Raw genomic sequence first — 27,410 nt, 5'->3', positions numbered from 1 at the left:
TGACGCAACCCGACGCCGAAATTTGGGGCCAGTAATTGGGATTGGATGGGACCAAAATTGGCCCTGGTCTTGCCTGGGCCCATTGTACTTAGCGTGCTAGTGGATAAGGGTAGGGACACCCCAAGCTTGTTTTGGAAGTAAATTACAGCACATGCCAGAAGGCTTCTGGAAAGAACAATTTATTCAGAGAATCAAGACCCAACCAAAAAACCTTGGCAGGCCTGAGGAACAGACAGTGGAGAGTGCAGAAAGAGTCAGTAATTTGAGCCGGACAAGGAACACAAAAAAAAAAAAAGAGGTAAACAAGACCAAAATAAAATAAAGATGAACATGTGCATCTGATGTTTATGCGATCATCTCTGGTATCGCATGGTCAAGTTAATATGACCAAATAGTTACAACTTGGGGTAAACAAGGCCGCCCTCGAGGCCGACTTGACGATTTGGGATACAACCAAAACAACCTCGTAGCCTGTCCTTGTTGACATTCAAAGCAGTACAGAGGGGAAACAGAAGGCCACGGCTAGCCCGACCCATCCCTGCTCCGTGCCGTGCCTGTCGGGAACCGTGACCTAGGACTCCACCACGCCCTGAAGGACCAACCAGGATGCGTATACTTGTTTGTTGTTCCTATTATCAGTGAACCAGTAAAATCCACCAGGCAATACCCATCCATCCATACGGGCCCGACGCACCACACCCAGTTCCGCAGCAGCAAGCACTGACTTGACTTTCATTGAACGGACGCTACTGCACTGTGCCAAAGCGCCGACCTTGTAGCTGCAATGGAATAATTTCCTGCTGAGCTGCACTCCGCATTCCTTACTCTCAGCTGCAGCAGTTAACCAGTCAGGTTTGCCCTGTCTGTCTTTCCGTCACATCTTTCTTGTTCCTGTAAGGGATTTTTTTTTGTTGTTATTGTTGTTTGTTTCCTTTTCCTGTAACGTCACCAAGCCGAACCAAAACGACGGAAAAGAGCCTCCCGACTTCAGGGCAGGACCTGACCAACGAGACGAAGAAACGACGACGAAAACGACGACAATCCCACTATCTTTCGCCTGGCCGTCTTTAATGCGTCACGTCACGAATCGACAATGCCATTTATGATTCAATGACCACTGAGCAGCAGCGCCAGCGCCAGCTACGCTTCCTCCACCCTGACCTTCCGCGGCCGTCGCCCATCGATCTGATATTGCACCGTCAAGATGCACGCGGTGCCAAGTGTAAGTTGGAGGACGTCTATTCAACTCATGCATGGAAAACACATCAGGGCAAGGCATCCCGACAAAATCGAGCTATTCGGCATGATTATACCCAATCCAGCACCACACGATAACCTCCCTGGCGTCCGCTCTGGGTTTTCACTACCGGAAGCCCTTGAATCACCAGCTATCCTCTCTCCTGGCTCGGGCAGTATCGAACGCCGAGTGGCTTGCGAAATGTTTGTCTGAAGCCTGTCAAGGCACCGGCATTGCCCTACCTGCCAGCACGTAGCCTTACATGCCCACACTGATGATGATGCGCTCCGGGGATATTTGGTGCCAAGATATTTTTGGGTTGATTCTTACAAGCTCTTTTGTGTTCTTCTGCAGATCGTTGGCACCGGGTCGGTCGTTGCTGCGGCCACAGTGGGTTTGGTCTTTGCTCAGCCCTCTGAGCCGACACCTCAAAGGCCGCCCTCACACAAGAGAAAGTTGACGCTCGACTATGGAAGTCTCAGAGGTTTCTCGAGGCCCAACACGAGACCCAGCACGAGCGCAACAACGACTGGAGCTTCAAACGACAGAATTTTTACTTCGTCCTCCAGACCACCGCCCCTACCCTTGGTGCCGAGTTCCGTGAATATAATTCGTTCATCCCAGGATTCGAGCCAAGCTCCATTACAGACCACACCCCCGAAGCCGACGAGTAGGAGACCGTCGTTTGCAAGGCAAAGAGAAGGTGTTCCGCCGCCGATAGCAGAGAGTGTACGGGACTCGATATCCTCCAATGGGTCGTGGATGCGTCGGCTTTCGTTGCGGCCCTCGTCACAGCAGGGTAGCCCCAGGTCTAGCCTTGGACCCGACTCGTCTTCATTCAAGAGCTGGGTTAACGGGTCAGGCGGCCCAGCACTATCACCGATTTCCGCTCAGCCGTCTCAAATACCACCAAATAAGCTTGTGAAGCGTACCCCTTCCTCGACGCAGACCAATGGCAAAGAAGGCGGTTTATTATCAAGGAGGGGATCCCGGTCCCATATGCCTTCATTACGCCGGCCAGCCACGAGTCATCAGAGGTCGGCAACTTTAGCACAAATGCAATTCCAGGAGGTTGTCTCGGATATGCCGTCTGCACCGCCCATGTGCTCACTTGAACAGACTAGGAGGCCCAGCCTCTCCGTGAAGACACCGCTCGAAATTCCAGAGGAGGAGCCATCGATGTGGAACTGGAGCTCCTACTTTCACTCCAAAGTGCTGGATAGTTCGGGGACCAAAGGAGGCTCTGAGACATTTGTCGAGGCCGCCAGTCCGGGACCTAGTTTGCTTCCCAGAAAGAGTTTACATGTTCGCAAGGGGAGCATGCCACGTGCATATCTGATCAACACGGCGATGATGACGAGCGCGAATGCATCAAACTCTCCGGATCCGCTGAACCTTGGACCAGCCACCGCCACACCCTCCCCGCTCCCACCGCCCCTGGCTGTCGATCAAGCTAGCGCAAGCGCTTTGGCCGACTCTCCTTCGACCCAATCAAATGGTCCATCGGGCAGCCCCGAAGAAACGCCTTCGAAACGGCCGCGACGGTCGATTTCGATGCACTTTAGCTCTCCAACTAGCTGGATTTCCAAGACAGGTAGCATACGACGCCAGAAGAGGGGCTCCAACCAGAAAAGTGGAGGTGGGCGGATTGTGTCAGCGCCAATTCGCACCACTTCCCCAATTCAGCCTCAGATTTGCGTCAAGCAGGATTTTGTGCACTCGCATTCTCCGCCCGCATTTCCTGTTAAGGACCATGCAGGCACACCCATGATCTTGGACACACCTACTTCGTTGCACACCTCTCGCGCAGCCACTCGCCAACGCAACTCGTCCTCTCCTCTCCCAACACCCTCACCGCTGTCGAGCTTAAACTTTGACCCATATCCGTTTGGGGCCTCGACCGCTACTACCTCACCCCGCAGACCAGAGACGCTTATGCCGTCCTCCCACTCCTTGCAGCCCAGCCCTATCCTGTCGTCGTCGTCGCGATTTCCTTTGACAACCCATAGTCGTGATGTGTCCAACGAGAGGGCGTCCACGCTAGCAGGGTCTGATTCTGAAATGAGGACTTTTTCTTCTGGAGATGACGATGACACAGACCTCAAGAGTGACACCTTGTACGACTCTTTTCGCACCACAGGCTCGGCTCGCATCAGGGATGTCGACACGCCACTGGAATCCATGTTCGACGAGTCACCGCCTAGCACAGCAGGTAACTCCAAGACCAAGCGCCTCTCCATCCAGGAAATTCTTGGTCGGTCGTGGGATGGCGACACAAAGATCATGGAGGAGGATGAGGGGGCTTCAACACCAATGCGAATCAACGATTCTCCCAAGCGCGATATCGACTTTATGGCCTGCGATGATCTTTCCAGCAAACTCACTGGACGGACGATAGACATCTCCCTCACCAATCGCGACATGGGCCGCATGTCTCTGGACGACGATGACGACTTTGACTGGGCACGTGACGACGAGAATGGACTCTCAAATCACCTATCACCCCCGTTGAGTTCCATGAACCTGAGGGGAGCCAGCCCAAATCTTCGACTCGCTCTGTCAGATATCAGCGGCAACAGCAACTTCGACTTTGCTCGTAGCGATGCCGGAAGTGAGCGGCCAGAAAGGCCGCGAAGTAATGTATTTGACTGGAGCGAGCCACCTAGCCACGAAAGACTGGACTTGGATGGACCTTCTCCGAGACCTAAAACGGTGCATGGAAAGCAAGAGATGGACGTGAGGGGTGGTCGGGCATCTAACCGCAAAGGCCCCACGGCTGCACACATTCGGAGCCAGAGCGTTCCAGTTGTCCCTGACCTCACCGAGCCTGTCAAAACTAACAACAAGTTCCGTACTTGGGCATCGGGACAGATGAATGTCAGTGAAGACTGGGAGGACGACTTTGACTTTGACGAAGGTCCGGCCAGCCCCCAGGAGGGAGACATGTCATCGTCTTCATTTGCCATGATCGTTCCTGCGTCTATCCAGGCCACGCAGCCTACCGTCAAGGCGCACTCCGGCCAAATTCGCGAGCTCTCCCTCTTGGTTAATGGCCTCAAACGTTTGTGTCGGCTCGGTCGGGAACTGAAGCTGATGGATGAATCTGCTGAGTTGTGGCGAGAGGCTGAGAACATCATCAAGCTGGCATCTCCCGATGAAGACGAAGAAGGAAACTTGACCGAAGAGGTCGAAGGTTCCAACAAATCTGATATATCGTCAACCAACGATCACTTCGTTGACGAAGGCTTTGACTCTGACGCTGTGGGCTACGCAGGGGATGTGGCCGTGCTGCCAATGCCCGATATGTCAAAGACAGCGGTAGTGCGCGAGCGCGAGGTTGTGCGCAGGCGATCCGTCTTTGCTCCGGAAGACGACATCTTTGGGGGATCATGGCCGTTATCTGACGAGCCCAAAGTATCGCGACCGGCAACCCCCAACCACGACCGCGAGACGAATACACCAGACAGTGCCATGATCTCATCAGTCATGGAGGCCATGCAACAGCAACGACGCTCATCATCTGCTCCTGTGAAAGGAAGTCCTAGGAAGACTACACCAGGAAGCAACTCCGAGCTTTTCTTCGACACAAACAGTCTTCAGGAGCTTGTAAAGCAGGCAAACGTCTTGTTTCACAACCTTTCAGACATTGTTCGCCGCGCAGAACTTATTACACAAAGTCCGGTTAGCACGCCCAAGCGTGAGAAGCACCTGAGACGTGATGGCAGCCCTGCCTTCACACGAGTTTTCACCGACCCATCCGCAGTACCTCTTACCCCTCCAAAATCTCATAGGCTACTGAAGAGCCAAAGCAATAACTCGGTGAACGGTGGGCGACCGTCAATCGAATCTAGAGGATCCCCTGCCAATGGGTTAAGCCAGCGGATGCAGATGATGACTGTGAGCTGAGCTGAAGAGTTGGGATGGATCATCCACATGTAATGAGGCAGTGAGGGAGTAGTGGATCCATCTTTGTTGTCATACTATCCGTCGACCATCCCCTAAACACAACGCCGCGTGTTTTCGACGTCCACAATACTACAAGTCCCGTGACCCGGGCGATTACCCCTCGATCATCGCCGTCGCGTTCCAGCACGGAGGCTGGCTCCGCGTTGAATGGGAAGACCCTGGGAGGAATGCCATCGAGATTGCAGGTCACGCGAGAAGACCCTTGCACGAGGCCCTCTTTACTCATTGATAACGCCATACGCCACACTGTATATGTATGAATATCATTCGAGACAAAGATTAAAGATTATGGGGGTTAGTTCCTTATTTCTTCTTATTGCGTCGTATGTCTGTTTTCTTGTGTTAGCCGGGTTGCATAAAGAGTGGTTGTTTTTCGTTTGTTTTGGACTTGCATCCCTTATAATATTTCTTTTAGCCCTGGCGGTTCGTTCTCGCTCGCATTTATTTTTTCGTTGTTTTTTTTTTTCCTTTTGGGTGTTGGTGTTTTTCCTTTTTCTTCTGCATGGCTTGTCTGGGTTTACTAGCTGTATTTCTTCGGCTTCCCTTGTTGTGGCTTGTTGTTTGCGCTCAAGGGTATACATAAAATTATGGAGGGAAATTGGTAAACGATTTGCTGGGATAGCATTATAAAGATCCTGAGAATGGAGGGGCGGTGGAAGTTATGATTATTAGATTGGAAGGACGACAAGAGTCCAGTGGCTGAGAGATGCCAGGAAGAAACCACCATCATCTATGGATTGGTTAGATATGATGCCACTGAATGTGGACGTATTCCCGACGCGTCGATATGACAGTCGGAGTGATGACTCGGACCAAGTGCCGCCGTTAGAAAGAGAGAGGGTCAGGAGAAAGAAAGAGAGGAAGACATCAATGATAACGTCTTGTTCATGGCGCAAAACGTGCTCTGTAGGCTTTGCCCCGCCGTACCTTTGTGAGTTGTCTGATTTCCTGCTTGATCCCTAGATTCAAAAACATGTAGGCTATCGCGACCAGTCGACGCGGCATATCATGCGAAAGATGGGGAAACCCCCATGTATTGATCTACGAACGAAGCGGTAAGACGCCGCATAACGGATTTCCTGCTTCTCCACGCTCTCCTCCTCGTCCCACTCAGAGTACTTTTTTGGCTTGTTTGCATTGGCTCGTTGCTATATGGTTGGTACGAGGCAAATGCGGGCAGTGTTGGGCACCTGTGCATGCAGATGACATGTCACTTTCTTCCCCATCTCTCTTCCTTCACGAATGAGCTGACTGGCAGCAGTGCCGAGGCGACACATGAGCAGAAAACAAACAAGCAAACAAATGTCTATCGGGGGTCTGGGTTTGAGGCATTTCATCTATTGGCTTTTATAACTAAGCTTGAAGGTTGCGTCTGAGCATGTTTGCGTGTTGCACTGGGCCGTCAAATGAGCTCTCCTTCATGCTTGACAACGGGGGAATGTACAATATGTTCTTTGGGTGTTTGGCATGGGGAAAGTTGTTCTCCATGTTCGACTAAAGTTTGTTGGAATAGCCTGTGAGAATCTCTCATAGGTGAATTGATACTGTATCAAGGACAGTACTACAACTCATTGCCCAGCCGATGAACCCCCGGCAGCGGCAAATTCTTTGCCAAGCACGAAAACCCGTGTTAGTTACAGGGACAGTCCATGATAGGCAACGTCTTTGGGGGGTAGGTTTAGCTGGCAAGGATGGAGAGTGGCGGCTGCCACAGGTCGATCATTTTCTTTGCTTCTTTCATTCTTCTTTTTGCTTGCTTTTCTACATATCTTTAATTAGCAAAACGCTGCTCTAGAAGATTCAAGAATGGCAATTATCAGGTAGAGGTGGGTGTGTGGAAAGTCTATCAACCCTTCTCTTTATACTTTTTAATGTTCGTTTGGCTGATCGGTAATTATCCTCATACTTGTACGAGTTCTAGTCTGGTGTCGTCGCTGGCCTTAGCATGAACACTAGACCCGGACATCAGTAGGGCTTGTCACGCCTGGGACCCGACAGAACGGGCACCACCAGTACCGCGATGGCAAGAGATCCTGGGCAGCCGGGTGGCGTGCCGAAAAGCGAGCTAGAGATGTGGTAACGAATATACGGATACTCACTTCCACATGTCTTTGCTGCTCGAGTATGATATGCTAAGCTAGTCCCAGTAGTGCCGTATTAAACGCCGTGTGCAGGTGAGTTATGCAGCTAGATATCATATCAGTATTCGAGAGAGGCGCGCAGAGTATGCCTGCGGAGGAGTTGTGCAGCATTGGGTAACTGTCCCCGATGTGTCGACTCGGAGGAAATACTCCGTAGAGCAGCTTTCATAGTGAATCAGGGTACTCAGTTTATGGTATAACCGTCTGAAGAAAGACGGTTCATATCTCTACAAGTCTATTGTGCAAGTGAGGTGCTTGATGACATGCACCAAATATGCAGCTAATCTACCTTAATACTTTATTAGCGACTTACTAACGCGGAGTGACAGGTAGCGCGAGGTTTTTGCCGGCGTTGAGGTGATCTGCAGTTAATTTCAGCTGAATAAATGATCCTTCTATTTTGTTTTGTTTGTTTTGTGCATATAGAGCCTCCCAAGGAAATGCTCTGAGTTGCAGTCGATGATATGTAGCCTCGACGTTTGACGTTTGTGACAAAATGGACCTCAGGCTGCTATGATTTTCATTATCAGAGTGGTGCTTGCGTTGCAGCGAATAATCTACCGCGAAAAAGTCGCTTGCGGCTCACCGTTGATATTGGCAGGGTCTGGACCATTAGCTAATGTTGCCCTGTCCAATCACACGCGACATGCTGCAGAGATGATAGCTCTTTGCCCCTGCACGCTTGTCCCACCATCAGCCGGATGATTGGTCCGTTGCAGCTAGCACAGACCAAGCATCCCATGTAAACAAGGGTCTACGCGTGGGAAGGTACAGTAGGCTTCTTGGATGGGGCTTGCTGGCGACGGGTTCGGTTGGCTCTCTGCTCTGGGGGGCAGGCGGCGGTGAACAATTTCCCACAGCCGAAAATCAACAAATCCAATCAATCCTGACCCCATTTTTCGTGTCCCCTTTATCCTCCCTCTCCACTAAAAGAAAACCCACCACTGCTGGGAAGCAACCTCTCCTTCACAAACACACCACCTTTGCAAGCATCTCTCAACTTACTCTCGTACTCTCTCGACCGCCTCGCTCCCATCAACATCAGAAACCGACTTGCAAACCACCAAAATGCGTGAAATTGTAAGTGAAACCCCCTCGCATCGAAGCCCTTCGACCGCGCATCAAAGCGTTATCAAGCAAGAAGAAGAAGAAGAAAAAAAAACACACCCCGGCGTACCCCCACCATCACCGATATCCAGCCTGGGTCTTTCCTTGACCTCAACGCCGCCGAGCCACAACGCGTCGTTCAACTGTAGCAAGAAGACCATTTTGACTGACTTGGAACTTCATTTTTTGGCATACAGGTTCACCTTCAGACCGGCCAATGCGTAAGTCCTACATCCTCCATCCCAAGCTTGTTGATATTCTTTCTGTTCAGGGCAGTGGGGCTTACCAAATCTCGTCGCTTCAAAACAAAAGGGCAACCAAATTGGTGCTGCTTTCTGGTATGCCCAACTCCGATTCGACGATGACTTTCTCGTCAAGTCGTCTGTCCATCCGACAGTAGACCTCTCTTGCTAAATAATTTCACAGGCAGACTATTTCTAGCGAGCACGGTCTCGACAGCAATGGAGTGTATGTGCATCCATCTCCCATCCGACCTACCATCGACCCCTTTCGAGGTGGTCTTGCTTCCGGCTGCTTGTACAACACTGACATTATCGATAATACAGTTACAACGGCACTTCCGAGCTCCAGCTGGAGCGTATGAGCGTGTACTTCAACGAGGTATGTCGATACCGACCTTGCTTCCGGACCGGCGATCGGTTGCTGCTCACCGACCTTTTTCGAAGTAAACGACTGAATCTGATAACTCTTTCCCTCTAGGCATCCGGCAACAAGCATGTTCCCCGCGCTGTCCTCGTCGATCTCGAGCCCGGCACCATGGACGCCGTCCGTGCCGGTCCTTTCGGTCAGCTCTTCCGTCCCGACAACTTCGTCTTCGGACAGTCTGGTGCTGGAAACAACTGGGCCAAGGGTCACTACACTGAGGGTGCCGAGCTTGTCGACCAGGTCCTTGACGTCGTCCGTCGTGAGGCTGAGGGCTGCGACTGCCTCCAGGGTTTCCAGATCACCCACTCTCTCGGTGGTGGTACCGGTGCCGGTATGGGTACTCTGCTGATCTCCAAGATCCGTGAGGAGTTCCCCGACCGTATGATGGCTACCTTCTCCGTCGTCCCCTCGCCCAAGGTCTCCGACACCGTTGTCGAGCCCTACAACGCTACTCTCTCGGTCCACCAGCTGGTCGAGAACTCAGACGAGACCTTCTGCATTGACAACGAGGCTCTCTACGACATCTGCATGCGCACCCTGAAGCTATCGAACCCCTCATACGGTGACCTGAACTACCTGGTTTCGGCTGTCATGTCTGGTGTCACTACTTGCTTGCGTTTCCCCGGCCAGCTTAACTCTGATCTCCGCAAGCTTGCCGTCAACATGGTTCCCTTCCCTCGTCTCCACTTCTTCATGGTCGGCTTTGCTCCGTTGACCAGCCGTGGCGCCCACTCTTTCCGCGCCGTCACTGTTCCCGAGTTGACCCAGCAGATGTTCGACCCCAAGAACATGATGGCTGCTTCTGACTTCAGGAACGGTCGCTACCTGACCTGCTCTGCCATCTTGTAAGTGACCATGACCACATCCACATGACCCAAGAGTTTGAACGTCAACTGATAACGATACCACCACAGCCGTGGAAAGGTCTCCATGAAGGAGGTCGAGGACCAGATGCGCAACGTCCAGAACAAGAACTCGTCGTACTTCGTCGAGTGGATCCCCAACAACATCCAGACCGCTCTCTGCTCTATCCCGCCGCGCGGCCTCAAGATGTCGTCGACTTTCATCGGAAACTCGACTGCCATCCAGGAGCTGTTCAAGCGTGTCGGTGAGCAGTTCACTGCCATGTTCAGGCGCAAGGCTTTCTTGCATTGGTACACTGGTGAGGGTATGGACGAGATGGAGTTCACTGAGGCCGAGTCCAACATGAACGATCTTGTCTCCGAGTACCAGCAGTACCAGGATGCTGGTGTTGACGAGGAGGAAGAGGAGTACGAGGAGGAGGCCCCTCTTGAGGGCGAGGAGTAGGGTCAAAACACTCTTACCCCGGATGCTTTCCAATTGGTCACTTGCGATCAAAAGTCGGCACTTTTTGTCTCCTTGTTCCAGGATAACATCGCTTGCGGACTAGCTGTCTGTGCTCGAGCTGGAATGCTGACGTAGAGGCTGTTGTTTTGATTGTGCTGACATGTTGGAGATTGTTGTCGTAATTTGATACCTCTCCCAGAGACAATGGAGCAAAAAAAAGAAACAATGTTTATTGGACTTAGATGCCCTTGCCTTTAGCTGATGCGGCGAGCCGTTTTACAACCTATGTTTTAATTACAAAGATGAATCAGACATTCTATTCTGTCAAGGCATATCAAGCACTGTTGACCTCGGCTTGTTGAGTCGACATTTCATGGTTACTCCTACGTGAACCTGTGGATAAACGCAAAGATTTCAAGAACTGAGAAAAGAGATTGTGAAGTTGCTTTCCCCTGTGCTTTAGGTGTGGTAACATCACATCAAGGTGGAGAGTATCACCTGCAAGGGTTGATATGTTTCCCACAACCTCAGGCCGGTTATGATGTGTGGAAAGATACCACCTTGACCACATACCACCTCCGGCGGTATACAAACACTAGCTCGATTAAAACTGTTCCAGGATACCGGGTCTTTGCGGCACCCGAGCTTTCACCGGTCGGGCTCTTTGTGCGGAGGGACAACACATCACATGCATATTGTAGAAGCGTAACATCTGCCGACATGTTTTACACTTGGCGATAAGCTGTACCATTATAGGAGTATATATGGGCGAATCAATTTCTTGTTGGAGACAGAGATGTGAGAGGTGTCGGATATGAGAAAGGAAAAAAAAAAAAAAAAAAAAAAAAAAAAAAAAAAAAAAAAAAAAAAAAAAAACAGGAGATACTTTGTTAGATAATATGTACAGCGTGTCACCAGGAGGATTGCTGTCGAGAATGACGAAGCCAAGACAAGACAAGGAAAGGAAAATCAAGTCCGGTGTTGCCATCGCTTAAAAAAAAATCCAGGGTGTGATTAAAAAAGGTTGATGTAGGTAGGTAGGTAGGTATCTTTGTTGTTTAGGCCTCGTTGCTTAAAATTAAGGTAAACCTTGCTTCTTCGGACAGGATGTGCGAGATGACTAGAACCAAAAAGTGAGAAAAAAAGAAGAATAAATTACCAAACAAAAAAAGACAGCCAGCGTCGTTGCTGGCATTGTTTCTCAACAATTAAAAATGAAAAAAAAAAAAAAAATGAAAAAAAGCTAAACCGCCGCGACGCGCATCGAAACTTTGTTGGGTGTATGAAACTTGGGGAATTCATAGTTGTTCTTCTTGGGTGTATAAGTCCTGCTCTGAACCTCGAGATCCAGGCCCGGCACAGATCTAGCCGAGATCTTGGTACCGTCGTACTGCATATCACGATGATCGTGGCGGTCGTTAGTGCGTCGTATTCATACCATAATGTGTGTAATTGGCAGGGGGCGAATGGGCTTGGTGCGATGGTGAGTTTTGACGGATCACATGTTGGAGAAGGAAAAAAAGAAAAAGAGAGAAGTCAGAAAAAGTAAAAAATGACGTACCGTGCGCACCTCAACCTTGAGCTCCTTCTCGAGCATGGGTAACACAGCACGCTCACTCCAGTCGTCAATGCCACGCTCCGCGAGCACCTCGGCCAGCGGCAGCACGGAGAAGCTGACGCCGGTGGTAGGCGACGCCATGAGCGACACCTGCCCGACTGGCTGGTCGCCGACAAAGACTTGGATGCGACAGGGGAGCTCGAGGAGGTCGCGCGTCGCCTGAACCAGCAGCTGGTAGTCCCTCCGCGCCCCGGTCCTGTCCTTGTTGCGCGCCTTGCCGTTCCGAATCTTGCGCTCCGGGATGCCGTCTGCCCTCCTCCGGACAGACTTGCTCCCCGCGGGCGCGTCTTCGGACTGGGCGACCACCACGCCGTTGCCGTAGAGTGCGTTGACCCTGCTTCTTACCAGGCGGCCGAGGTCCTCTTTGGTGGAGACATCCTCACCTGCCGGCGGAAGCAGCTCCGGGTATGTGTACCCCAGCCTGGTGATGTCGGCCACGGTGCGGGTGGTGTGGAAGTCGCCCGGGCTGGCGCTGGCGTAGAAGGGCTTCAGGGGCGAGTCGGCGGTGAAGGAGCCTGGGGCTGTGGCGAACTGGCCGTTTGTGCGGACGGAGCCGTTGAAGACGGTCTTCTCGTGGTTGATGGCCTGCCACAGGGCAACGAGCCTGTCAATGTTGCAGTGATGTAGGGCGCTTTGGCGGGGGAGTATGAACCCTATTGTCAATACCACGTCTCTGCTACCGTTTTTATATCAGGTGCAATAGAGTGAGCGCAGAATCGCATTGTTGTACTCACAAGGCTGGATCAAAAGCCGACCAGTCCAGCCACATAAGATGGCCACCGGAACCGGCAATGTTGTGGACTGTGTTGTGTGGCGACTCGAAACTGCTTCCAGGGAAGGAATCTGTCGCCATCTGCTCATAGGTTATGGTCTGGCTAAAGACATTGTACTACATAGCAGGGATGTGCTTATTATATTAGTTTGAGACCAAAAAGGCGGGTGGAGATAGTGACGGATTCACATGATATTCCGAGGAAGATCTGGTTGTTTCTCCGGTAGGGGAATTGGGGTAAAAGAAAGAAAAGAAAGTGCCGACTGGTATAAAACAAAAGACATTCGAATAGCGGGTCACCGTGGTGATTTGATGATTTATACTGACTCAAAAATAGAAGCGCACTTACAACCTGACTCCTCAGAGTTCCGCCATATCGCTCAAGTTCGGCGTTGATGCCATCGATATTCTCCGAGCCGTTGTTTTGCGGGCCTCTCTTGGTCTCCGTGAACCGCGCCGCGATGCTATCGTTGGGCATGCCAAGATCTGAAAAGGACCGCCTGAACTTGTAGCTGTACAACGGGTTGCGGATAGTCTGTATGCCCTGTGGCGTGGTGATCGAGATGGTCTTCATGGTGACGGACGGCGGGAGCTTGGCGTCGACCGCCCAGTCCCAGTAAGGAAACCTCACTCTTTGCGCGGCCGCCTGGTATGCGGCTGCGTTTTGTCCTCGATAGCTGCCTGCTATCCTCTGCACGTGCGTGTTGAGTGTTTGCTAGTGCTCAGAGACGAGTGCCCGTTGTCAGCAAATCAGGACTTGAAAAATCCTGCAACTTAGAAAACAAAAGCCAGCTCACCTCATAGAGAGATAAGAACGGGCGGTGCCAAAGTCCAAAGCACACGTCCTACGGAATCGATGATAGTCAGGTACCCTGCTTCAGAGTATTCGAGGAATCGACAGGCATGGCCTGTGTCGATCTTACACCGTGGCAGCAGTAACCTCCGTAACCACCAGCCTTGACCCCTTCTACCCCATTCCAGGACTTGTACGGCGCCCCATGAATTCCTATGAGACCCAAAAGGTTAGCAAACTCGTCACATATACCGCCGGTAACCTGTCAAGGGAGCTCGCCTACCCATCAGCTGGAAGTAAGAAAGGGGATCAGTCTCGGACTGTTCTTGTAATGACGCCAAACCCAAGATAAACAGGTCCCTGCAAAATATTGTCAGTTTTTGGTTACATGATGACTCAAGGTCCTTCTGCATTCAAACTTACCATTCTGGACCGCCTTGGCTTTGCAAATCGTTGATGTTCTTTCTTGGAGGCGGAGCTTGCCCATCGCTTGGAGGAATACCAACGATTGGTATTTGCTGGGCTATACAAGCGAGCGGCAGCAATGCAGCAGCTAATATCCTCCGACCAATCATGGTGACCAAGTGCCCTTACCGAGGCTTGTTGCGATCGAGTAAGTGTTGGAAGATTGTGCGCAGTGAATGTTCAAAAGGGAATATTTGCAAGTAAATCACTTGAGATGGATCAGATAGCCTAGGGTGTGAGCAACGCAAGAGAGACAAGCCGTCTTATATGGCTGCGACATGTGTTCACGGGACGCTCGTGATTACACGATAACCTCAAGACACGTCCGAGGGAACCTAGGTACCGTACCTGGTTCCAGGGATTGGGGAAATGTATTCTTTGGGCAGTGCTGCCGTGGGGCGTAACGTTGACACCAATTCAAGGAAAAAACTTTGTGCATCTCTTCATGTTCACAAGAAAGTGGACACGAGCTTACAAGCTTCTCTCTTCAGCTTTTGGGGGTAGGAGAGGGAGGCATATAGGGGGAGTGGCATTGCAAAAAGCAACTAGACTACCGGCCAAAAGTAACAGGTACATCAAGCCCTAATTACCACAACCGTCCCGCGCCCCTGGCTAACTTGGGTTTTGTTCATGCGGGAGACGCGTCGGCACCGCTTGGACCAAGGCGTACAGTGACAGATGTCGACAAAGTTCCCGAGAAACAGGCCGTTTCGCTGCGTGTACCATTATTGTACCGGCGTTTATTGTTTTCCTGGAGATCTCCACAAGGGGTGTATGGATTATGGTAAGACAAGAATAGCAACATGAGTATAGACCGGGCCAGCGATGATGGCCGCTGCAGGGAAACTCATGTCTTGTGACCTCGTATAGGTTTGCTCATCATCAGTGGAGCGAGGCCGAGCTGTAAGGTGCTGAAAGATAGCCTCAGATGGCTAGGGATGACTGGGCAGGAAAAGATGCAGATTGCGGCCTAGTGGCCTAGGACAACGATAATAATATTGCTTCAGCTCGGACCAATCTTTTTTTTTTTTTTTTTTTTTTTTTCAAGCGGGGGCGGCTCGGTATCCCCAAGGGTTGTGGGGTCACTAGCAACATCGATAGATCAGGGAATTGCCATATAAAGACTTGAAAGTGTACACTGTTTAGGTGAGGGTCGAAGATGCTGTGTAAGTCTCAGGTCACGTAAATAAGGCCTTTCGGGTAGCCCTCCGAAATTTCCAAACCTGTAGAATAGAAGAAGTCCTGCTCGTGCCGCAATATCACTGCAGCAGATGTACGTAAGAAAAGAACCTGCGGTAGTACAAACAGCCCAACCCCAAATTAGTCTCGGGACTGTGGAGCGATTGGGTCCAGGAAGAAGAATATTTGGGAGGCTACGGGAAACTTCTTCCACATGCGGCTGCAAGGCTTTTGCCAATAACAGGAGCTCTCGGTTAGGTGCATGGTCTCCTCAACGAATTGGAAGAGGCTGAGAGGTGCGTCGAAACTTGCCTGACGTAGGTTCAGGTGGAAATAGGGACCATAAGAAATCCATAGGTGTACGGTCCCTTTCTGGTCTGGTTAGTCTATTCCCGGCCACGTTTTCTGCGGTTAGCCGCAGCGCCCGTGTTCATTGCCATCACGACCTGCCTTGGCCTCAATCTTACTCCCATGTGGGAATAACAGGTTTTAGCAAGCCCGCAACCGGCGATATTTTGAAAGAACGTTGCATCAGACACTGGGACTATACGTGTGTACCTTGAGGCAAGTCTTGCTAAGCACGCATAACATCGGCGTGAAAGAAGGCGAGGCCTCCTTCATTGCTTCGATCGAAGCTTGCTCAAAAATCATCGATGATGAACAAGTCTCAATACGAACCAGTCAATCACTTGCATGGCAAATCTGTCTCGGCAGGCAAGCGCGATAGTTTTGTGATGCTGGCAATCGACAAGTATGGGGGCCTGGAGGGCGGTGTAGTGGTCGTCAAACTAGACTAGGCGGTTAGACTGACATATTGAAAAGCAGTCGCTCGAACTCGGGAGAGCCGATGCTGTGACTGTGTAAAGGAGGGTTCATAGATGCTTGTTATTCAGGATGGCATCATACCCAAAAAGCTGGGATATCAAGTTTTAGAGAGGTTTGACAGTAGTAAAAAAGTGGCCGATATTGACCGGCATATGTGTCAATAGACTAAATTGTTGTTAATTGGGTGGTACCTTCGCATTGCAATAGCGATATGTTCCCTGCCCGTGTGAGTGATAAAGCAGTGCAGAAAACCCACTGGATGCACCATACCTGGTAGAGCGAGGCGGTGAAATACCTGACCCCGACGGAGCAGTTATTTGGGGATGCACAAAAGCCAATAAAACATAGCACAGCGCATATGGAATGTGTACAACCCGAAAGGGCGGGCCACATATACGTACATGACTCCATTAGCTTTGGTGGGCAACTATGGTCCAGGTGTGCAACGAAGAACGCTCTTCGATATGAATAGAGGATGGATGGGGTACGCATACGAACGAAAGCTGGGCTTCTATTGACACACCTGTGTCACATACAGCAGGCGGAAACGGGGAGATCCGAGACCAACTGTTATTTAACATCAATTAGGGATTGATGCCATGTACCACGGCGTAGGTGATGTCGAGTGTTTTGACAAAATTTCTGGAAATCCTTATCCTGAAGAGAAATAGAAACGAATCCAAGTTCAGGGCTGGAAGGTCGAGAGGTCAAACCGGTACGTTGTAGCGCATTCTAGAGATTATGGCCTATTTCCCTGCGGTAACGGATGGAGTCATGTAATTATCTCGCCGACCTTTGCCCTCAGAAAGGTCAGTAGGTAGGCAGGTAGCACAAGTCAACAGTGCGTGTAGGGGCGTGGCTAGGCAAAGGCGCAAGTTACACGAGGCTCCCATGCCCTTTGAAAGCTGCGTACTGGATAGCAACGTTGGTTCCTAAGCCATAAAATACGATCAATTCGGGTCTTGCCGGGGGCAGTCAACGTTGTTCATATACCAAGCCCTTCCCCATCAGGAGGATTCAGTGGCGCTTGGCTAGTGACAGGCTGAGAGTTGTGCTTCAAAGCTGATCCATGAGGCTGATTGGACTGAGGGTGTTAAGCCATACTTTGAGACCGTGGCTTGTGCAAAAAGGCCGTTTTGCAGATGTCAAGATGCCGCCAAGGATGATGGGGAAGAAGTCGCTGCCGCAGAAGGCGGGAAACTTGGCGATTGTGAATCGTCATATAGGATACCCGCAGGCTGAAATCTCAGTTGACAAACTTTGGGCTGAAGAGAGACCAAAACCGTTGAGCGATATGCGAATTTGAGCACCTTTTCATATACTTGACTCGATGTGAATTGTTAATCCTATTGACGACGAGCATCTTCAGGGCCCACACTCCAGTGACGGTGACTGCGAGTGATGATCAAATCAACCCAGGCAGGTGCTCGGGCGAGATGGGAGAGGAAAAAGAGCGGATGAAAGAACGACGTTGCTAAGTTCTTTAAGAAGTCAATCAATCAATCGATCGATAAACTAGGTCTAGTCGCTTTGTTGTTGGTTTCAATCATCTTCTCATGGTGATCAGCTGCAAGCGAATTGGCAAATCCTTCCTTACTTGCGTGGAGGCGTTGAGGCTTGAGACTTTGAGGCTTGTGGGTTAGTCAGTTTGCAGATAGTGAGTGGGTCATCTCCCTCACGGCAGGCACGTATCATAGTAATGATCCGGTAGGGAAACTGCTTTCTTAAACGAGACAGGGAGAAGAGAAAACTCAGTCAGGCGAAAAGCCCCATCTAATCTCTTCAAGCTTGCTATGGTAAATACGAAAGACCCTCATCCCGACTCAAAGACCCCCGGCCCGCCCCTAATGCAATGCAATGAATGCTAACTTAACGGCAGAACGGCAAGGTTGTTCGGAGCTTGGGGGTCCAAAATCCGACCATCGCCGACCGCCCGTGTGGATCGGATCCTTGAATACCCGCCTCGATCGTCCGTGCTTTGTCGGCACCAGATTGTTTTGCAAGGAGAAAATGACCAATTCTTCAAGAACAATCGACCAAGTAGCTTGTAGAGGACTATCAATGACTTGACCTCCATGCCAAGGTAATTAATATTCAATTCACCCAATAAGCCATGCAATGCCTAGGTGCCGTAGGTATGTAACTAGGCACCCAGTTAGCTTGAGGCTCCTACCAGCGCTAGCCACCTTGGCAACCACTTTAAGCTTGCCGACTTCTGGCTTTTACACCCCGATACTTCGTTTCCAAGCGGCACAGCAGTGAGGTTTTTGTTCTTTTGGCGCGCTGTTGCCTGTGAGCTTCCAATGACTGCATTACGCAAGCTTTTCTCCCCAATCTCAACATCAATGCGGCAAGTCGTATCATCAATGAACGAATAAATTACTGTAGAATTCTCATGTTCTGCCGTCTTCTCCAAGTCGGCTCGGCGACTCGGATTTTACTACTCATACTCGACTCACTATATCCACCACTGAAGTCGTCAGGGGTTCCACCTCAACTCTCCACGACGGCGATCAATTATTACTTCAAGTCGGGCATTTGCCTTTCTGCTCTTTCTCTTCTTTTTCTTCTTTATTTTATGATGTGTACTTGAATTCCTCTTCGTGCCAGTAACTTCTTGTCTAGTTCTGATTTGCCAGAATCACCGACTTCTTCTTTTTCGCATCTCAATAGAACTAGACTAGAAACGACACCATCAGGAGAAATCTTGCCCCATTTCCGCCGCCCGGATCAACAGACCAACACAACCCTCAACAATGCCGAACGAAACGGGAAGAGAGTCCCGCCGGAGCTGCTTAGCTGCAGTGGCCGATGAGCTGGGAGTGGCAACGATTTACCGCTCATCCTCCAATGTAAAACTACTCATCCTCCAGCGAGCCGTCCGACTAATGGCATATGGCGCATCGACCCTACCGCTGATCCCACACCTGCGCGCGCTGGGCCACCCGGAAAGCTTGATCGGTCTCTTCCTCAGCCTGACGCTTGTCGGTGACGTGCTGCTCAGCCTCCTCCTGACCGCAGTGGCCGACGGGCTGGGCCGCCGCGCCGTCTTGGGTATCGGATCGATCATGATGACCGCTTCCGGCATCGTGTTTGCGACTTCCAGCAACTACTGGATTCTCCTGGTTGCGGCTGTCTTTGGCGTCATCTCGCCTGGCGGCAATGAGATCGGACCATTCCGCGCGGTAGAGGAGAGCATCGTCGCGCAGCTCACCACCCCCGCCGACCGGTCCGACGTCTACGCATGGTACTCTCTCATGGGAACCGCGGGTGCGGCGACGGGCATCATCACTTGCGGCTGGACGGTGCAGTCGCTCCAGCGGAACAGGGGCTGGAGTGAAACCAAGGCGTTCCAGGTCATCTTCCTGGCGTACGCTGCATTTGGGGTCCTCAAGCTGGTCCTGACGCTCTGTTTGAATGCCGACGTCGAGCCCGAGGTGGCCAAGACCTCACCCCGAGCTGTGGCGGCTTCTGAGGGTGAGCGTCGGCCTTTGCTTGCAGGTAACGAAGCTGGCGCAAACGGCCAAGCCCAGGACGCTTCGGCTGCAGAGGCAAAGGCAAAGGGCCGGTGGAGTCTACTTCCTCAGATCAGAAAGGAGGGCCGTTTGGTCATTCTGAACCTTTGTCTGCTTTTCATGTTGGACGCCTTCGCGTCGAGCCTGGTGTCTCTCAGCTGGATTAGCTACTACTTCAAGTCCACCTACAACATGGAGCTTGGCGCCCTCGGTTCGGTGTTTTTTACTACCAACATCATTGCCGCCATCTCAATGCTCGGCGCATCGTCATTGGCGAAACGGTTTGGTAATGTAAATGTAAGTGTGGCTACTCCCAAACCTTGCGTCCGTGAGCATGCTGAATTCTGTGTAGAAGAGAAGAAGCTGACACTTTTTTTTGACGTTTCAACAGACAATGGTGTTCACACACCTGCCGTCATCAATCTTCCTCGCCCTCATCCCCGTCCCCTCGCTGCAGCTGTCCCTTGCCGTTCTGTTCCTCAGACACTGCACAGCCTCGATGGACGCAGGGCCCCGATCGGCGTTCCTCGCCGCCGTGATACGTCCCTCGGAGCGCACCGCCGTCATGGGGCTCATCAACACCCTCAAGACGGTGGCGCAGAGCGTGGGACCCTCGGCCACAGGCTTGCTGGCGGGCAGTGGGCACTTTTGGGTGGCGTTTGTGGTTGCCGGTTCGCTCAAGGCGACGTACGACCTGGGGCTGTTGGCCGTGTTTAAGAACCATGAGAAGGAAGTGTTGGAGCGCATTGATAGGGAGGCGGCAGACGGACAAAACTCCCAAGCTTAAGACGGCAGGTAGTGCGCAAAATGTGTGCGTGTGTGCATGTTGAAGGCACAACAAGAAACAACAAAAAAGACTGGCACGGGCAATTAAAAAAAAAAAAAAAAAAAACTCAACAATATTTTTTGGCAAATTCATACATAATTATTTGCCTGACGCCAAAGTACTAAGTAGAGGCGCTATCAAAAAGTAATATTACAATTAAAGAATAAACACGCTTTCGACTCTCGTTAAACCCATTATTAGCTATTACCATATAAGATCTCTTGCATGTAGCATCGTCTCCAGTTCGGCGGGATAGTCCTCGCCTAGAATATACGACACGGCGCCGCTGCCCACAAAGGACTCGGCGCCGCCGTCAAAGTGCGCTTTTACGTACTCCCACCACTCGGGGTAGAAGCCCGACTCGCTCCAGTCCAGGATGCCCACGACCTTTCCGTCTCGTATCAATATGTTCTTGGGGTTCAGCTGCCCGTGGGTCAGATATGTGTTTTTTGGGTGCGGCCGCCTCGACGCGGCCAGGTCCTCCAGCATGGGCACTACGTCAAGACACTCGGGCCCTCCCCTGCACAGCATCACATTGGCCAGCTCGTTGACAAAGTCGGGCTCCGAGTCGAAGGGCCCGACGGGAAACCCAAAGAAGTTGTCGGTGCAGCCGGCCTGGTCGTAGAAAGTCCTGACACGGGGGGCGGCGGCGGCAGGGATGTTATTGTCTTCAGCGCTTGCGGTGACTGTAGCGGTATTGACCTGCTCCTCCTCCTCGCGCACGAGGATGCCGCAGACGGAATTGTGCTTGTGGGCGCGCAGGTCCCCGTACATGTTGCGCAGCTGCCAGGCAATGTCGGATCGGGCGGCGGCGTCGAGCTCGTCCCAGACGTCCGAGAGCGCGTCGCCGGCGATGCGGTCCATGAACATGTAAGCCTGGTCGCAGGTTCCGGGCACCCTACCGAAGCCCAGGACGCGCGGGACGGGGACCGAAGTGTTCTCGGCCACAAACTGGAGCACGCTGGCCTCATGCAGCAGCATCTCGTCTCCCATCTTGATGATGGTGGACTGGTCCAGCAGGTAAACCTCGGACTCCCTAGACCCCAGCTGCTGGAGCCCTGAGAGGTAGTTCTCAAAGGCCTCGTTCCGCGGTCCCGGGGAGCCCGTCATGGCCAGCGGCAAAGAGGCTCGCGGGTGTGGGGGTTCTCTCGTAGGGTAGTGCCTCCTCGGTGCGTCTTGTTGCCGCCTGCCTCCTGTTAGAGGCTGTGAGGGTTGGCCACCACTGCAGCGTAGTGCATCGATGTTGAGGTCTCCAATGGCACTATTGAGGGTCTCGGGGGACACGTCTAAGCTGAGGCTCGGCCTGGTGGATTTTGATGCATGAAGAAACTCAAGCAGCTCAGTTGGTGTGTCGTCATCGTTGGAGTCGGACTCTGGCGAGCTGGGACGGCTAAATATGGAGGCCTCGGAGCTCGAACAAGAAGGCGACCTTGGGATGCGGGAGCCTTGCTCGTGTGGAGGCTCCAGGTGGTAAAAGCGTCCAGGCGACATGTGGGAGGGCTTACGGAGGTGAAAGGGGTGGTGGTGCTTTGTTGTTTTGGCAAAGGAGACGTGTATCAGGTGGGAAGGGCGGATAGAGTTCGTGAGGGGCCGGGGAACGATCGTATCTGATGAGTAGAGGGGGAAAGATGGGAATTATACAACAATGGACAGTGGTCCCAGGAAAGCAAAAATAAAAGGGAAAAAGTAAACGAACAGATGGTGTTTCGTCACTAGCCAATAACGACCAGTACCACATGTCCCGCCTTCTAGGATGAAGCTAGGCAGTGATGATATGGTATGATATGCTCTCCACCGGGGTAGGGAAGAAAGGTACTGTACAATACTGTAGACGGCTACGACAGCGAAAGAAAAAAAAAAGCATTAAGCCAAGCCAGGGCTATATCTGATCCCTTGCCATGTCGATCTCATGGAGACGGATCAGGGGCCCACCCGCAATGTGTGTGAGTGCGTGGTCTTGCATGGTTCATCTTGACTTGGGTCGTTGACAGCCAGGGCTTGAGGTCGCAGTACTGTACTGTACTGCTGCTGAGGTACAACGTCAAGGTGCTTTGTACTAGAACCACTTGGGTCTAGCACGTACCGTGGGAGAGGGTGGGCTTGATGAGCGGTGGAGAACCAAGCAAAAGAGTGCGCAATGCCAGGCACGCTTGTTCAGCTTGAGGCACCAAACCTCAGACCGTAGCAGGGAAACGAATGTCGCTTGCAGCTGTGAGGCTGACTCTTGTGTTATGGGTAGGGGGTGGGGCCACTGAACCGATCCACTAAACCACCACCATGTCTGTCTTGCCTTACCTTTGTTGGGGGCCCTGTCCATTCTTTTTCCTAAGAGATGGGATACTACCTACGTAGCCGATGCGCCCGCCTGCTTGGGTTAGAGTCGTCGGGGCCGAGCATGCACTAGGACTAGGTGCCGATTGAGGCGCTGTTGTTGGTTTCAGTGTCGGATGCCGACATCCAAGGGGAATTTAATTTTGCAACGTTGACGACTTTGCTTGGTAAATGCGGGCGGCCGACCATTTCAGTAACGCATCCATGTGATTTTCTGCTTGGGGGGTAGGTAAGGTAGGTAGATGGTAGATACCTACCTAATTACAGTACTGTACAGTCAGTACCTTACTTACAGTATGGTAGGTAGACAAACAAGACTGGACCCTTGATTCCCATACATCATTTACCATAAGTACATTAGGCATCTTAATTTCGGATTGATATTGGTAGGCATTCTGACAATGACAGACATTAACTGACCCAAATATAGTAAAAACAAAATCAAATGATTGCTGGCAACAACAGCATTTCGACCTTGGTTGCGTTATTCTCCCGAGCTCCAGCCAGTCCTGTACTGTCCCTATACCTAAAACTCAGCTCTGGGATGACCCCCACTTCCCGTCTGAGCTGGAACCCACCACCCCACCCATCTACGCATTTTACCACGAGGCAGTGGAGGCTCACATGGGGTTTAAGTACCTGTAAAATACCCAGTGGAACTGGGATAGGTCCCAATGACCCTCTGGGTCCGAAAGCGAGAGCAGTCTGTAAAGCGTGATAAGCACGTCAATCGACAACCACCGCGAGCCAACTTCCCAGACGAGCTATCAGTGCAACCTTAGAAGGAACCCACAGAAAATATGACAACCACCATCAAATCAAGATCACATACATCCAAGTCTCACACGTGCTGACAGACCATTTTATGGAGTTGACTAAGTCTAGTTCCGGGACCGGAGAGTCTTGTGCGATTTGGTTTTCAAGGCCCCCTTCCCAAGGTCGCATTTTTAGTGGACTTTTTTTTTTTCATCATTGCGAATCTTGGAAAAAAAAAAAATATGGGAAAAAACTTGCAAGCGATGTGCTTTCCACATCGGATTTTGTTGTTAGTACTGGGTTTGTTTTTTTCTACACTGGGCAAAGATTGACAAAAAGGATCTGTAACATTGGGGTATCAAATCTCAATTCAATGGTACAGATTGATATCTGATACAAGCGTAATCTCGAAAAGGCAAGAAACTGATCTTGTCATCAAGAACTACCCAAATCCCATGCCATGAATATTTTTATTTTTATTTTAAGTTCAACATTCATCAAATGAAACTGATGTTCACCCAGACGACTTTAACTCGGCATTCAAACTTACCAAGTCCAAGGTACCTAAGGTAGCAAGCAGCACCTTAGCTACCAGCTACAGTAGCACTAGGTAGTAAGCTGCTGGCTTGTTGTCGTCTATGGAAACATTCTAGCTCGGGTGATGGTGCTGGTTAACGTGTCAGGTTGGTCATCTAACCCAACCCTTGCCAAAGCTCGGCGACCGACCACTGCCCAAGGAAAGGGATTGGATCCGTTGCAATTGGTCACCTAGGTACCTACTTACGAAGCGACCGACCATGTACGTGGTACGGCACACCTCTCACCTCACAGCACCCTTACTCCTTACTTCTTGTTGTTTGGCCGTGCGATGGTCAAGGTTCCAAAGTTTTAACTTTTTGGCAACAGGTTCTTTTGGCTAGCACTAGACCTAGAAACAAAAACTCCGAAGGGCTTACCAGAAAATCAACAACGGCATCCTGACAGCAATTGCAGAGCAAGTCCGCCGGATCTCAGCCACCCGACCGACCCATTTCATTTACTGGTTCCGACATATTAGCGACCCAAAGTATTGCAACCTAAGGATTTTGTAAAACGATCCGGGGGCCACACGGCCTACGTACATGCAGCCGACGCAGAAAAAAAAAACACAAGCCCGTTCATTCACAAACGACGCCCAGATTTTGTTTTTCCCCCCTTTCGGAGACTTGTTCAAATTTAGAGCGGCTATCCTGTTGTTCGGAGCATTTGGTATCCGACGCAAACGATTTGCTAACAAATCATTTTCTCGCTAACCGAGCAAAAGCCCGCCCAGCCAACCGTCTACCCATTTTCCCAACTGCTTGCTGCTGCTGCTGCTGCTGGACTGACTCTGACAATCAATAGATACGAAGTAATAGTAGTACCCATAGATCTCATTATCTACAAACTTGCCACTTCGCTTCTGCACAACAGTGGATGCAAATCGAGAAACTCAATTGCATTGCCTTGGGCTAAGCGATCACCAACTAACGCACGGGCTCGGTTCATCTGATTTTAAAACTTTTCGATGTGTCTGTCCCTTACTTCCCCAACCTCTCGTTCTTTGTTCCTTGCTCACCGGTCTTGCAAATCGTGAGTACCTGCATCTTGTTAACTCTACATCCGCCCCTCCATTATGCCGATTTAATATGATTGTACGGAACGGATACCTTATAGCAGATGGAAAGCAAAGATTTACACTGAATTTGCTGTTTTTAGGATATAAATAACACATTTTATATTCCATACGCGATCTCTTAATATAGGACCCGTTTGTTTGATTTAGTTTCCATGTGTCGCTCCAAAAGGGCTCAGGTGGCTCACTCCGGCTTTTTTTTTTTTTTTTTTTTTTTTTTTTTTTTTTTTTTTTTTTTTTTTTTTTTGCGAAACGGACTTCTTCCGGACTCGGACTCTTGGGTATATTCCGAACCGATTTCCAGCTCTTGTGTGATACCATGGTTAGTTATCTGCGACTGCGACTGCGACTGCGACTACATTGCTGTAGCAGTTCACGTGGATGGTCGGTACCGTTCCTTGGTCCTCACATTTCTTGGCGATTTGTCAGTCTGTTATAGCTTAGGTAGCATTATCACATTGACATGTGGAAATCGAGAGCCGCTTCATGAATCTTGACACAGTTTCTGCTCCATGAAGATGTGTGCTGACCAAGATCCTTTTTTTTTCTTCTTCGACTTTGTTCAACCTAGCGTAGGGTTTTCGCCCCGTTTGCTCATCACAATCTGTTCGGGGACCTTGTCTGCGGCATTGACCCCCCCGGTGTTGTCATGCGATCGAAGATGCTGCGTTAACGAGGGTTTCTATTATTATCCCATCGCTTTTGACAGCTATAACACAGCTTGGCGCCAGGGTCAAATACGGTGCAGGGGGTTCCACCCCAGCGCCCCACCCCTGATTGGATCTTGAAGGAGATTCTACAGCCTGAGACAAAGCCGAATGAAGCGCTCCTCACTTGGCCGGAGGCTAGGTACCGTATCGTGCCGTCCCCCCTGTTGATTGACTGATGATGGGTCTGGGCCAAAGGGAAGGGGATGGGGTTTTGAGTTTGGGTTTTTCTTTTTTTTCTTTCTTTCTTATTTTCTCTAGACTAGAGTTCTTTTGTTAGGTCTAATAATACCTGGGACTAGGAAGCTTACGTGGTAGGCATGCGCACATGGAAGTATGTCAGAACACATACCCTCAACCTCCATGGATATTCAACTTTGGTACAGCTGAACCGACTTATACCAACCTAAGGAAAGCTTGCGAACTTAGTGAGGAAAGGGAAGGTGGCACCTTGGCATCTACAATACCTCCACTGTCTTGCTTTGCATTTGCAGTAAGCTTTGCAGCAGACATGGATTGGAGTAGCTATTACAGGCGTCATAGTAATTACTAACTGATGATGATGATTATGATGATGATGCCAAACCTATTCGTACCTTACTTTTATCTGATCGGCGTAATCAATCAGGGCTGCTTTTCGCTCTTTTGTGTGCGTGCGTGTGGGTGTGTGTTTTTTTTGTTTTTTCTTGCTTCGGCTTCGCGGCCCGTTTCTAAGCGCTTATTACACTTCCCTCTTTTCCTCTTCCCTCGTCCCAGTCAATGACCGAGGTGGTTGCCACTTATCGCAGGACATCCGACTGGGCAAGGCAGAAGATATTTTTGGGGCGCTTAATCCTGGTATAAACCATTCATTTGGTGAGCTTGGTAGCGCGTGCCCTTTGTTGGAGAAATCTGGTGCAAAAATTGGATTGGAGACTTCAAAAAACAACAACAACAAGAACAACAACAAAAAAAAAAACTTGCAAGGGCAACGCCCGTGGTTCCGGCACGCGGGTTTTGCGGACCCAATCGAATCGCGGCGCGCAGAGCAAATCCTCTCGCTACGCCCTCAAGGCCCCGCTACGGTACCGGTACCTGTGGTTGCTTTCATTCCCAGGAAAGTTTTTTTGTTTTTTGTTCCTCCCTCCTCTCTACCAGATCTTTTGAATATCTGGTTCTCGCGGGCCTCTAGCCTAATGAAGCTCGGGATGCGAATGGGAAAAAAAAAAAACAATTCAAACAGAAACCTGACATGGAAACGGTGAAAAACCTCCCCATCAGCATTCTTTGGCTGTTTTCTTTGTAAGCTTTGAAATTATGACGTTTTATTAGATTTCTTTTTTTTTGGTTGTTGTGAATATTGTATGTCGTGTTCCAATTCCTCACATCCTTGGCCCTCTTTTTTTCCCCTTTCGCATCCTTCGGCTATTTGCCCATGCCAATTAACCAATCATTTGTGGCGACGCGTACCTTCGTGGTATCCTCTTTTTTTTCGGCGTGATGTTCACCTCGCCTGACTGCATGGTTAATGCATTCGTCAATCGAACTGCAGTAAACAACACCTT

The 27,410-nt window shown here is 50.7% G+C and overlaps 8 protein-coding genes across 8 annotated transcripts; 5 read left to right on the top strand and 3 right to left on the bottom strand.

Annotated features, from left to right (window-relative positions):
* Nucleotides 1–1,110: 1,110 nt before the first annotated feature.
* Nucleotides 1,111–5,143, top strand: PgNI_08729 (uncharacterized protein; the record flags this gene model as incomplete). Its single annotated transcript, XM_031128721.1, has 3 exons — nt 1,111–1,222; nt 1,323–1,444; nt 1,592–5,143. The coding sequence occupies 3 exons, from the start codon at nt 1,111–1,113 to the stop codon at nt 5,141–5,143; spliced, it is 3,786 nt and encodes a 1,261-aa protein (XP_030978476.1).
* Nucleotides 5,144–8,188: 3,045 nt separating this feature from the next.
* On the top strand, nt 8,189–10,763 carry PgNI_08728 (uncharacterized protein). Its single transcript, XM_031128720.1, has 7 exons — nt 8,189–8,424; nt 8,649–8,672; nt 8,764–8,789; nt 8,878–8,919; nt 9,018–9,072; nt 9,172–9,962; nt 10,032–10,763. The coding sequence occupies exons 1-7, from the start codon at nt 8,413–8,415 to the stop codon at nt 10,423–10,425; spliced, it is 1,344 nt and encodes a 447-aa protein (XP_030978475.1). The 5' UTR covers nt 8,189–8,412; the 3' UTR covers nt 10,426–10,763.
* Nucleotides 10,764–11,668: 905 nt separating this feature from the next.
* PgNI_08727 (uncharacterized protein) lies at nt 11,669–14,183 on the bottom strand (the record flags this gene model as incomplete). Its single annotated transcript, XM_031128719.1, has 8 exons — nt 11,669–11,815; nt 11,987–12,674; nt 12,778–12,932; nt 13,165–13,530; nt 13,613–13,660; nt 13,739–13,821; nt 13,892–13,968; nt 14,032–14,183. The coding sequence occupies 8 exons, from the start codon at nt 14,181–14,183 to the stop codon at nt 11,669–11,671; spliced, it is 1,716 nt and encodes a 571-aa protein (XP_030978470.1).
* Nucleotides 14,184–15,344: 1,161 nt separating this feature from the next.
* Nucleotides 15,345–15,979, top strand: PgNI_08726 (uncharacterized protein; the record flags this gene model as incomplete). Its single annotated transcript, XM_031128718.1, has 3 exons — nt 15,345–15,510; nt 15,574–15,632; nt 15,746–15,979. The coding sequence occupies 3 exons, from the start codon at nt 15,345–15,347 to the stop codon at nt 15,977–15,979; spliced, it is 459 nt and encodes a 152-aa protein (XP_030978469.1).
* Nucleotides 15,980–18,346: 2,367 nt separating this feature from the next.
* Nucleotides 18,347–20,536, top strand: PgNI_08724 (uncharacterized protein). The gene is made up of 2 exons (XM_031128716.1): nt 18,347–19,889; nt 19,984–20,536. The coding sequence occupies exons 1-2, from the start codon at nt 18,834–18,836 to the stop codon at nt 20,377–20,379; spliced, it is 1,452 nt and encodes a 483-aa protein (XP_030978471.1). The 5' UTR covers nt 18,347–18,833; the 3' UTR covers nt 20,380–20,536.
* On the bottom strand, nt 18,987–19,458 carry PgNI_08725 (uncharacterized protein; the record flags this gene model as incomplete). The annotated part of the gene is made up of 2 exons (XM_031128717.1): nt 18,987–19,408; nt 19,452–19,458. 2 exons carry the CDS (start codon nt 19,456–19,458, stop codon nt 18,987–18,989), a joined length of 429 nt encoding a protein of 142 aa, XP_030979070.1.
* Nucleotides 20,537–20,622: 86 nt separating the features above from the next.
* PgNI_08723 (uncharacterized protein) lies at nt 20,623–21,909 on the bottom strand (the record flags this gene model as incomplete). The annotated part of the gene is made up of 1 exon (XM_031128715.1): nt 20,623–21,909. One exon carries the CDS (start codon nt 21,907–21,909, stop codon nt 20,623–20,625), a length of 1,287 nt encoding a protein of 428 aa, XP_030978473.1.
* Nucleotides 21,910–23,045: 1,136 nt separating this feature from the next.
* On the top strand, nt 23,046–23,394 carry PgNI_08722 (uncharacterized protein; the record flags this gene model as incomplete). Its single annotated transcript, XM_031128714.1, has 2 exons — nt 23,046–23,052; nt 23,180–23,394. The coding sequence occupies 2 exons, from the start codon at nt 23,046–23,048 to the stop codon at nt 23,392–23,394; spliced, it is 222 nt and encodes a 73-aa protein (XP_030978472.1).
* Nucleotides 23,395–27,410: the final 4,016 nt, after the last annotated feature.

The sequence above is a fragment of the Pyricularia grisea genome (genome assembly GCF_004355905.1).
Source record: "Pyricularia grisea strain NI907 chromosome V map unlocalized Pyricularia_grisea_NI907_Scaffold_6, whole genome shotgun sequence".
NCBI lineage: Eukaryota > Fungi > Ascomycota > Sordariomycetes > Magnaporthales > Pyriculariaceae > Pyricularia > Pyricularia grisea.
The sequence above is the reverse complement of the archived record's forward strand: the minus strand, read 5'-3'. Positions and strand labels throughout refer to the sequence as shown.

What these genes read in the sequence shown, in the direction of transcription:
- PgNI_08728 (XM_031128720.1), top strand. An exon ending in TGAGCGTGTACTTCAACGAG is followed by an intron (nt 9,073 to 9,171) that starts GTATGTCGATAC and finishes CTTTCCCTCTAG; the next exon opens with GCATCCGGCAACAAGCATGT. An exon ending in CTGACCTGCTCTGCCATCTT is followed by an intron (nt 9,963 to 10,031) that starts GTAAGTGACCAT and finishes ATACCACCACAG; the next exon opens with CCGTGGAAAGGTCTCCATGA.
- PgNI_08724 (XM_031128716.1), top strand. Translation starts at nt 18,834, where the DNA reads ATGCCGAACGAAACGGGAAGAGAGTCCCGCCGGAGCTGCTTAGCTGCA. An exon ending in AACGGTTTGGTAATGTAAAT is followed by an intron (nt 19,890 to 19,983) that starts GTAAGTGTGGCT and finishes ACGTTTCAACAG; the next exon opens with ACAATGGTGTTCACACACCT.